Source organism: Lolium rigidum, chromosome 1, assembly GCF_022539505.1.
Source record: "Lolium rigidum isolate FL_2022 chromosome 1, APGP_CSIRO_Lrig_0.1, whole genome shotgun sequence".
NCBI lineage: Eukaryota > Viridiplantae > Streptophyta > Magnoliopsida > Poales > Poaceae > Lolium > Lolium rigidum.
Genome location: NC_061508.1, coordinates 286,925,641 through 286,936,914, shown reverse-complemented (window position 1 = coordinate 286,936,914; position 11,274 = coordinate 286,925,641). Strand labels below are relative to the sequence as shown.

The 11,274-nt window shown below is 44.9% G+C and overlaps 1 protein-coding gene and 1 non-coding gene across 2 annotated transcripts; both read right to left on the bottom strand.

Moving 5' to 3' along the window:
* Nucleotides 1–869: 869 nt before the first annotated feature.
* TRNAW-CCA lies at nucleotides 870–941 on the bottom strand. The gene has a single exon. It is a non-coding gene; the product is annotated as a tRNA-Trp (tRNA).
* A 6,742-nt stretch (nucleotides 942–7,683) lies between these two features.
* On the bottom strand, nucleotides 7,684–10,551 carry LOC124683860 (gamma-glutamylcyclotransferase 2-2-like). The gene is made up of 9 exons (XM_047218293.1): nucleotides 10,367–10,551; nucleotides 9,933–10,074; nucleotides 9,775–9,851; nucleotides 9,173–9,229; nucleotides 9,023–9,079; nucleotides 8,886–8,926; nucleotides 8,736–8,807; nucleotides 8,558–8,637; nucleotides 7,684–8,090 (listed from the first exon to the last, which is right to left on the bottom strand). The coding sequence occupies exons 2-9, from the start codon at nucleotides 10,039–10,041 to the stop codon at nucleotides 7,924–7,926; spliced, it is 660 nt and encodes a 219-aa protein (XP_047074249.1). The 5' UTR covers nucleotides 10,042–10,074; nucleotides 10,367–10,551; the 3' UTR covers nucleotides 7,684–7,923.
* Between the last annotated feature and the right edge of the window lie 723 nt (nucleotides 10,552–11,274).

Below are 11,274 nucleotides of genomic sequence, written 5' to 3'. Positions count from 1 at the left end.
GTAATAAACTGTTCTGTCGATAGCGGCGCGCGCTTGTAATGGAACTACAACAAATTGATTTGTTTACTTCAGTTATCATGGCACACTGTTTGTTCAGTCTAACCATCATCTGTCGGCATGACTCGATTCCTACGTCAGGTCGAGCGTGTTCTGCGACGCCTGAATTTCGAATGAAACGAAGTAATGTGTGTACAGATTCCTATAGAATTCGGTTGTTCTCAAACGAGATCTGACCAAGGTGACTTGCCATTTGCCAATATCAGGTGCACTTTCTCGAGTATGGTTGTGCCTGAAAGAGATCTGCACTGGTCCATGAAGTAGCTGCCTCTGGAAACAAGCTGCGTAAGACCTAGTGCTCTCTCTCTCTCTCAGGATCGGGATCATGCTCACATATATTGACCCAGATTCATGTGTCTTGTGTGGAAACAGAGCCATGTTTTTTTTTTACAGTAAAAACAGAGCCATGTTGTGTCTTCTGAGCAACGGTTGTTTGTAGTCCTAAATATTGTACACCATCTGTCCCATGAAGGGAATATATATTGACCCAGAGAGAGAGAGAGCACACAATGCAATTACAATCCTCGAGTAAATTTGAAGGTGCATTTCGTCGGACATCTTAAGTTTGTCCATAGTAGGCTCCATGCATAGGCTTGGGATGCACCAGAAAAATTGATCTATCTTGCTTGTGTCGATAGTCTACTCCGTTCCAACAGGGTACTACAGGGAACGAACTGTTTGCAGGTGAAAGCAAGGTTCCTCCAATTTTTTGAAAACGTCTGACTCCATTAAACTATGGGTCAGATCAGAAGGCATTGTGTGCTCTCTCTCTCTCTGCTTCCTGCTTTCAAAAAATTCCGGAGTTCGGGGTTTGAACCCTACGTGAATCGAACACGCAACCTTCTGATCTGGAGTCAGACGCGCTACCATTGCGCCAAGGATCCGGTTGGTGTTCAATTTGATACATAGTGATACATGACACATGCCAGCTCCTCTGCTCACAAACCTTGCACTTGCAGTGCATATATCATCGGTTGTGCGACTGATAATTAATGTATGATCGTCCCAGGAGTGATGGAACAAACTTGATAGTGATGAAATGAAAAAAACCTGACAATGTGAAAAAAAAACAAGGAAATATATTTAACATTATCACTAGAGGCAACCAGGAGCGACATTGGTGCCACCAAGGATCTTGGACGAGTAAATTATAGTCCCAAATCAATGGCCTTTCTGACATTTGGATTTGGAAGTCATTGTCTGTGTTTGTTGGGAGAGCGACACGGGATGAGGTTAGGTGGCCATCTTATGCTAATCCAACTACAACGTCGCGCATCCGGTTGATAAGCTGCTTTCCTCACAGCGGCATTAGCATTTCCATCGGACGGATCTGTGTGCCATAATCCATAGTTTAATTGCGCATCATGGAAGCAGGAAGCCACTGGTCCTTACTGTCATGTCAATCAGGTTGCTGAGTATGAAGCTCGTCAGTGAACAAGATTATCGATCTGTTAGCTATCGCGAGCATGTCCCAACCATATGTGCGATTTTGCAACAAATAGTGCGATTCGTGTGGACTCTCCTTGAAGAGTAAAATACATGGTAGGTACTTGAATTTGTTGGCGGGGTAGTTGACGCCGGTGAGGTCCAGTTTGTGCCTTTGTGGTGGACATAGAATGTGATGTTGAGGCCGGCGAGATAGTTGGCACGAGCCTGGGTGGGAGCAGTGGAGATTTCTGGGAGGGATTCAGAGGAGGTTTTGGAGGCACAGGAAGTCTGGGAGGCCGCCGAGCCCGAGTCGGTCGGACCAGCCATGAGCAGAAGCGAAGGTGAGGATCTATCCTGATATTCAGCTGAATCAATGATTGTATTCCTCCTCGTGGGGTTTCATATATAGAGAGAGATTACACAAGGGATTCAGATAGAGATAAGATTCATTTCAAAAAAAAAAAAAAAAAGATAGAGATAAGATTATGCGCTAGCTAGCCTTATCTAAATACAGTTGAGATCCAACTATCTAGGAGTCGCATGCACAACATGCGGTAGACTTGTTCAGCAGTGAGCTTCAGAAGGGGAGACTCGGGCAGGGATAGCGGCGTGTGGTAGGTCTGTGTGTTGCATGTCTAACAAAGACGTTCTCCTTTGGAGTTACTGTTGCGAGGATAATTCTGTTAAAGACTTAGTACGTTTTTTTTTTGGGTGCAATGCCTTTGATCCTCCTTGAACTGCTCGCGTTCTGTGTTCTCCCTTTGTGAATCAACTACTCCCTCCTTCTGATCTCAAAAAAAAAAAAAAAAAAAAAACTACTCCCTCCTTCCCAAGTATCTTGTAATCTGAAATGTGCTCCTTTTCCATGCTGGTATGAAAAGGCTCGGGCTGACTTTGGCACGCCGTCGCCAAGGACTTCTATCCTCAAAGGTATACAATGCACCTTATTTTCACCATGGCATTGTGATGAGAAGATCAGGACCATACTCCGCTCGCGTGTGAGTGTACCACCGAGGATCTTGGATGAGTGTAAATTTTGGTACCAATCAAATAATCAATTGTCTTTCTGACATTGGGCTTTGGGTGTCCTTGTCGCTCCCAGTTCTTTTTTTCCGTCAGTGTGTTAGTTGTGAGAGACTGAGAGAGCGACATGAGACTTCAGTTATGGCACACTGTTTGTTCAGTCTGACTATCATAGTTCGGCATGACGCGATTCCTATGTCAGATCGAGCGTGTTCTGTGACACCTGAATTTCGAATAAAACGAAGTAATATGTTGACAAATTCCTAGTATAAAATTCGATTGTTCTCAAACGAGATTATGGGCTCTCTCTCTCTCTCTCTCTCATTTCTCTCTCTCTCTCTACAAGGGATCAGGATCACGCTCATATATAACATGTGGGATAGGCAAGTAAGAGTTAATTCCAAATACCAACCATTTCATGTCCCTCCAAAGAAAACATTCATGTGTAGAAACAGAGTCATGGTGTGTCGTGTGAGCAACGCTTGCCGCAGAGACCTAAATGTAATAATCCCTCCGTCCCATGAAGGGTATATATTGACCCAGAGAGAGCACACAATGCACTTGTAATGCACAATGTGGTATGTTCTGGTCATGATAAATCCTCGAGTAAATTTGAAGGTGCATGCGTGCATAGGGTTGGGATGCACCAGAAATTTTGATCTAACGCGCTCGTGGTGAAAGTCTACTCGTATCCAATAGGCTCTAGGGAACCCAGCTATTGCAGGTGAAAGCTAGCATCAACCATCCACTCCCAATGAAGTAATTTGATATACATTTTAAAAAAATACGGAGCTACGTGAATCGAATACGCAACCTTCTTATCTGGAGTCAGACGAGCTACAATTGCGCCATGGATACGGTTGGTGCCCATTTTGGTACATGATGATATATGACGCATATCAGGTCCGCTACCTTGCAGTGCATATCATCGGCTGTGCCGACTGATTCCTCTTACGGGGAAAAGGCAGACGATTAATGTATGATCGTCCCAGGAGTGATGTACAGTAATAAACCTGACAATGCGAAAAAAACCGAAGAATATATTTAACCTTATCACTAGTGGAAACGAGGATCGAAATTGGCTTGCCTTGGCTTGTATTGTATGCCACCAAGGATCTTGGATGAGTAAATTATAGTTACAAATCAATGGCCTTTCTGACATTGGGATTTGGAATTCACTGTCTGTGTTTGTTGGGAGAGCGACACGGGATGAGGTTAGGTGGCCATCTGCTGCTAATCCAACTACGTTGCTCATCCGGTTGATAAGCTGCTTTCCTGACTGCGGCATTAGTAATTCCATCTGACGGATCTGTTTGCTGTAATCCATAGTTCAATTGCGCATCATGGAAGCAGGAAGCCACTCCTGTCACGTCATACAGGTTGCTGAGTATGAAGCTCGTCGCTGAGCAACATTATCTGTTAGTTATCGCGACCATGTCCCAACCATGTGTGCAATTTCGCAGCAAACAGTGTGATTCATGTGGACTCTTATACATTTTTTTTTTTTTTGAAAATCCTTCGATCTCAAGACATTGAACCAGGTAGTGGTTGCATGCTGGCAAACATATATGACATGCCTTGTTCAAACGAAAAGTTGTCTGAAATCCACCAATTGCGTTCGAACATGACTGTCTGAACACAATTTGCCCATCGAAGAAATGAACTCCAAATAATATTAGTACTAACACTTTTGTTCTTGGTTAGCTGGAAACTAGCTTAGAGCTCGATCAATAAGGCTAATAGAATTTCCTTCTCTTAACCAAAGTAATCAACATGGTGGGCTTGTGTATTGAGCTATTGGCTTTAGGTCAGGCAGGATACTCATTTCGGCTACGGGTGCATATGAACCCGCTGTGTGAAAACATATTTTAAAATATATAAAAATCTAAAATAAAATTACGCATATACATCTAGACATTCTATGTTCGCACACGAGTTTTCAGAAAAAAGGAACATTTTTTTGTCCTGTGTAAAAAATATAATTTTTGATGTTATAACATGACTACTAACGGAAGATTTTCTTGTCTTTTCTACACATGCCACATCAAATGTTCGCTTGCCCCGAAAACTTCTGTATAGACATAGAATGCGTGAATATACATGTGAAATTTTATCTCAATTTTTTTTTTGACATTTCTAAATTGGTTTATGCATTTTGTATAATAGGTTCATATGCACCTATGTGCCGAAACACCACCTCGGTCTTTCTTTTTTGTTCTTTTGGGTTTTTTCATTGATGATGGGCCTTTTGTACCTGTGTAGGTTTTTTTCTTTTTGGATTTCACCTGGGCCCTTTTTCAGATAGTTTTCTAATCATCTTGGACTTGCTTCAGTGGGGTTGCTGGAGAAGGAGAGGAGAAGTGGGGTTGCTGGTGAAGGAGAGGAGCAGCTGCAATTGCACTGTGCCATGTAATTTTACTTTTTTTTCATCCCCTTGTAATTGTAGTTGCCATAATTTGTTCTTGTGTGCAATTACATGTACTTACGCAATTGCATATATGTGCAATTAGAAACCTATATTTCCTTACGTGCAAACACATGTATACGAGCCATGGGAAGACAGTCTCTTGCTACATCAGATCATATATGGTTTTGCCATTTGTACTTTTATTTGATCTGCTGACCTACAGTATGAAATATAACTTGTGAGTGTTGGCCATCTTTCTCTTTCCTCCATAGTGACTGCTCTATTTTATCAAGCAGCATGATGTGCTTCTCCAGTAGCTTGGGTTGCTGGGAGGTAGTGGAGCTGCACCGCTAGCAGGGTTATGGAGGAAACTGCTAAAATCAAGCTGCAATACTTTCAACGGCGCAACGGGAAGTTGCCATGTAGCCTCCAAAAAAGAAGTGGCCGTCGGTGTTCTTCCAAATTTCTTGACTAGAATTCTAGACCATATTCCGGCTGGCTAGAACAACGACTCGAAGGGATTGAAAACCCACTGAATTCTTCAGAGCATATAGACAAGCACCAGATTAGTACCAGTTAGAGATACCCTCTCCGACCCGCCCGCACAAGGACCTCATGCTCACGAGCACCTTCGTAAAGCCTCTCTGAGGAGTGAGGACGACATTATGGCTGGCAGGTTTGGCGCCCGTCAGAGACTCAAAATCATTTTTGACAAGGTCATTGTGACAAACGACTAGCTTGTCGGTGATGGGGTTTATGCGCCAAACAGCGACACTGAGTTTTGTACTAGTGTGTGGTGGCTGCACCGTCCTCGACCCGGTGGCAGATGAGCTCAGCCACCCCTGCATATGCCAAAACCACCTTTAATTCCTTTCTTCTGGTCACCCATGGTCCATGAGTAGGGCACCAAGTCAGACGAGGCCCCGCAGTTCAGCCCTGATCACACGGAGACTATAGTAAAAAATGTCGGTGATCCCGGCTAAGCTCCTATCGAATTTAATCGTCATGGGGCTCTCATTTCCCCCCTTCCCTCTCTCTCTCTCTTTCGACCCCCTTGAGAGTCTCACGTGTGTCCCTAATGCTCCTCTCCTCTTCCTCCGTCGGTGCCGCCGACTGGATGAGGTTGTAGGTTTTCTCCTCCCCTCGTTTGTAGTTGCATTACTATGTGTAGATCTAGGGTTAGGGTTTGTCCCTGTTTTAGCTTTATGGAGTTTGGCGTGATGCCATGGAGGCTTGAAGCTCTGGTGCTTTGGCGCGGCGCCAAGTGGCCTCCGGTGCGAGCCTCCGAGGTGGATGTGCGATGGTGGTAGGAGATCTAGTGGAGCCATCTTCAATGAGCGCGGCTGTGGATCTTGCCGTCCTGATCTGGAGGTGCTTCTTTGTCTCTCTCGCTGTCGAGGTGACGAAGGAGGCAGGGGAGTTCTTCTTAGCCGGCGGCGGTTCTATTCTCGGTGCTATGGAGCTGTGCTGGTTGGTTTCTCTCGAGCGGAACACATGGCGGCCGTGCTCCTCGCCGTGATCTTTGGTCGAAATGGCGGCCCTTTGTCAACCTCCATCGTGAAGGCCAGTTCTTCGTTCCACTACCGGAGCTCGGCGCCTCTAGGAAGCCAATTGTTCCCTCCCCTGCGTCCTAGAAGTGGCTGGCGGCTGGGATTTTTCGTCGGAAGGGAGCCATCGAGCATCCTGCTCTCTGATCTCGGCGGAAATGCCTAGAGATCGTCGCCGTGTACTGGATTGCTTTTCTTTCTTTTGTGCTAGGGTGTTCTTTGTAAAATTGGAGACCTTATCTTCAAATAATAGGTTCTTTAGGGTGAGTAATATTAGGGGTCTCCTTGTAGTTTGTACCTGCCACGTGTTATATGATTAATGCTCCACCGGTCTTCTAGACCCCTCTTTATGTTCAAAAAAAGAATTTAATCGGCGTGGGATTGTACTATTTAATGTGCTAGTGTTGATCTTTTTCGCGTCTATCTTTTCCTATTAGAGGGAGCAGATGATAAGACTATAAGATGCACGCTACTCCCAACGATGTTGAGATGAGAGGAAGATAGATGCTCCTCTAGACGAGGAACTCTTGATCACTTTTTGGTCGCATAGGGCACCATGGGGGAGCCTAGCATTGCAAGGTAGTATGGTTCTGGGTCTTTGAACTACGGCTGAGGATGAGGAAATAAATTTGTGTGTAAACTTGACATGGCAGTGAGTAAATCTGGAGCAAACTCGGCTTCTGTTTGAAGTGTAGACTTGGCATGGCAGTGATTAATCTGGAGCAAAGTCGGCTTCTATTGGAAGTGTAGACTTGGCATGGCAGTGATTAAATCTGTAACAAACTAGGCTTTTGTTTGAATGGCTCAGTGAGGATCTTGGGTGTGAGTAAATTTTTAGACCCAATCAGTTAATGATGGGGCATTCAGAGTAAGCAGTCCCTGTAGGCCCCAATTTTTCAACGGTGGTTTGTTGCGAGAGAGCCACTGGGACAAGGTAAACGCTTGTTGATAGCAGCACTGCACTAGAGGTCGATGCAAACAGGAAAACATGATCCAAGAAGCAAAGCATATAAAGGTTGACCAACAAGGAAGGATCCTCCCTTAGCTATACATTGTTATGTAGAAATGAGACCTCATTTTTCATGCCGATAGCACCCCGTTTAGTCTGAGCACTCACCAGCGATTCGAACCAAGGTGGGTGAGGAGCTCACCACCGTGAGCTCAAGCCACCACACCAAGCCATCGCTTGGTTCTCCCAAGAAGCAAAGCATGACACCGCAATAACGAAAATGCCTAAAGTAGCCAAATCCATTTATTATTAGGGTACCAAATGAAGCAAATCACATGGTTTCGCATTAGCACTCTGCAAGCTGTATAGTTTTGCCACAAGTAAATCGGTACATATGGATCCTCAGTGATGCCAGAGGTGAAGCAAAGAACAAAACTTTCAGTCTGGAATATCAAGAGTGAGTATGGTCAGAGGAAAATGCCATCTCTTCAGCTGATCAAGACATGCCACCCTTAGTATCTCGAATCCACTACAGTGCCTTCAAGAAGTGGTGACAAGTGCACAAGAGGAGTTTGAGATTTAAGTGGTATGTCAGGGCCGGTAATCTTCTTCTCATTCAACCTGCTCAGCACCTTCCTCACCTCATCAGCAAGCTCAATGATGGAATCATCTTCATGGCCTGACATCAACATACCATAATTTGTAAGAGATCGATTATGAGTCAGCTAATGCAGTCATAGTCATGTTCTCCTAATACGCAAGGAGTGGACAATAGAGCAGAACAAACAACTACTAACAAGGCGGCAGTTAAACTGTCGTGTTTGGAATGTCCAACAGAAAAGATGGATGAGAAAAAAGTATGTGCTACATGTTACATGCTTGACAAAATTATGATCGGTTTTGCTATATCTCAGTCAACTGAGAATTCGTTAAGTCTCAGTCACTCATAAAAATGCACTTGAGTTGCACTTTTCTGTTAGAAATGTGTAATTGCACTTTTCTGCTGGAAATGTGCAACTGATCCGAGTTGCACATTTCTTTGAACTGAAGTTGCACTTTTCTAAAGTGACTTAGACTTAAAAAAATTCTCAGTTGACTGAGACATAGACACACCCAATTATGATATCATGAAAGATGGTTTCTTACTTATGTTGGACAGTGCCTTCTCCATTGAGAACAAGTAGTCCCTATTATTTCCATTAGGGCCACTAGCTGTAGCAATTTGCCTGGTTTTGTAAACAAAAACGCAGAAAAGGAAGTCAGAATGAGCTGCTCAACGAAGCTGACTATCAATTGAAGAGGATCAAAGGGTTCAGCAGCGCACATTGCCATATCCTCCAACGGAGCAGGGCCAAGATAGTATTTGTTGCCAACTGGATCAGGAGTGGATACGAAACTGCGCATTGACCAAGTAAGTTTGGCAGACAATTGACATGGAATATTAAAAAAATCACTAATCAAGTTTGATCATTACACTAATACACCCGTCACAGCTGGTTCCAGAGAATTTCCATCCTGAGCATCGGTGTTCAGCAAAAGAAAATAAGAATTCAGATAAAAAAGGAGAAATAGAAACATCTCTCCACATCTGCCTTGCGCAAGAAATAATACCTTGTAGAAATCCACAGAGATCTTCTGATCATACTCACATTCTCTTCTCTCCAAGTACTATGGTGAATTAAGTACATTATCAATATAATTCTAGCATGGTAAATAAAATGTTTCTTTCAAGCGAAACAAGAGCAAATAAAATCACTATACCTGCATTGCTTCTCGCTCTTTTTCTAGGCCACCATTGACACAATATGCGATTCCCCACTGTAAATATAAAACATAACTAGAATGATGAAAAATAAAAGGGATGTCATAGCATTCCAGAAGCATTTGGATAGTGAAAGAAGGAAGCTTTATCCATGTTGGCCTACTCATTTCGGCGAATAGAACTGCTACAGAAAATATATTTGGGTGTGTCTACAAACACTTGTCCAGGAGTTCTATTTGAACATTGAGAACTACGGTGGATGAGTGAGGAACTATCCAAAGTAGGTTAAGTCGGTACCAAAGAAATAGAAAGTTAAGAGTTTGCCACCAATCCTAACATAACCATGTTACACCAATGTCAGCTAACACAGATTGTATACTCAGTGCGGCTGCAGCCAGAGGAGGGGAAGTCCATTTTCACTTAAGTTCTTTACTGTCACGCACTAGCTGCACACTACTTAAGAAGATCGAGCTTCATTGTAACTCATTGTTGTCTGAATGCAGTTCATAGAGAAGAGTATTCTACAGCATCGTCATAGCAATGCGGTACAATCATGTACTTGTAGATTCTGAGCACATAGCTGCAACTAAATTGTGCTTACGCATATGGCCCCCTCTTCGGATTCAAGAGTGCAGGTCCTGGCTGGATCCTTTGGCGTGCCTCTGTGGTCAATGCAAGCTGCGGAGAAAAGAAAATGTCAGAGACGAACACCAAGACGAAAACAGCGACAAAGTTGAGAGGGCCGAGGCAGAAGCATACCGAGATTGAACGTCCGCTTGTAGCCCGTGATGAATCCCAGGATCTTGTCGTCGAAATCGAAGCCAGGGTTCCAGATGAGGGAGCCGTACCCGAAGACCCATAGCACCATCTTGATGAATCCCTCTCTCTCCTTTTTATTGCCCTGGCCAAGACAGCAAATTTAGCGGCGAATATGGTCGAAGACACTAGATGTCCCCATCTCCTAAATCCTAATCCCACAAAGGAGCCATTCAGAGACGTCCTGACATGTCGCCGTCGCCCCGAAATCCAAATCCAAATCCCCGGCTCGAGCAGGCGCAAACCAACCAACCAAGACACATCTGCTGCCCCCAACGGCAACATCATCCCATGTTCCTATTCCCAGTTTCCTACACTAACAAGAACGGAAGTAGTGCTCTGAAGAACAATACGGCTTAGCTGGATTGGGGAATCACCTAGTGGAAGAAACGCCGGAGAGAATGCTGCGGGTGGATGGCGGGGCAGGAGGAGGAGGAGTGGTAGAGATTGGATTTGACTCCTCTTAGCCGCCGCCGCCGCGTCTCCCGAGCGTGCAGTCCTCTCTCCTCCTGGGCGTGGGTAGGAGATTTGGGGGATTGGGGAAGAACATGTGTAGGGTGGTGAGGAGCACTTATACCGAGCGAGCTGAGGATTTAGGGCCACAACGGTGGGACGTGCGCGCGTGTCCGGTGCGGTTCTCTCTCGAAAAAGAAAAGAAAAAAGGTGTACAGCCCTTGCGTGAATTGGACCCGGACGGGGTATGTAGGATGGAGAGTCCGAGATAGGGTCTACGTTCAATGAACCGAACTATTCTTCCACCGTGGTAGAAGCCGGCCACTCGCAGGGGAAGTCTGACTTTGGACGTGTTTTTATTGTCTTGCATTTCAGGTTGAATAAAAAGTCAAAAGTTATTTGACCAAAATATTAGGAAACAAATGTCGTGAGCAAATATGAAGTCTTGCCAGATATTAGGATAATGAAATTTATGGTAGTACTAGAATCGTCATAAAACATATATGTTTGTATTACTCTCTCCGTCTCATGAAGGTTGCCTGAGATTTGTCAAATTTAGAGCATCTCCAGTCGCGTCCCCCAAAGGGATTTGGGGCGCGCCGGACGAAAAATGCGTTCCAGCCGCGTCCCCCAAAGCCCTTTTTTGTCCGACGCGCCCCTATACGGTGTCCGGCGCCCCGAGCCCGTCCCCGTCCCACAGGGGACGCTCGGGGCACGCCGAGCACAGCAGCGAGGCGGGGAGTGGCGGGGCCGACGCGTCGGCGGCACGGTTAATTTTAACCTAGCCGTCGCCTACCTCGCGACGGAAGTTATTCGCACGCGGTGACACACG

Coding starts and splice junctions, on each gene's coding strand:
- LOC124683860 (XM_047218293.1), bottom strand. CDS start 10,041: ATGGTGCTATGGGTCTTCGGGTACGGCTCCCTCATCTGGAACCCTGGC. Junction 9,852..9,932: donor CAAGCGGACGTTCAATCTCG/GTATGCTTCTGC, acceptor TTTTCTCCGCAG/CTTGCATTGACCACAGAGGC. Junction 8,091..8,557: donor GAAGGCACTGTCCAACATAA/GTAAGAAACCAT, acceptor TGTTGATGTCAG/GCCATGAAGATGATTCCATC.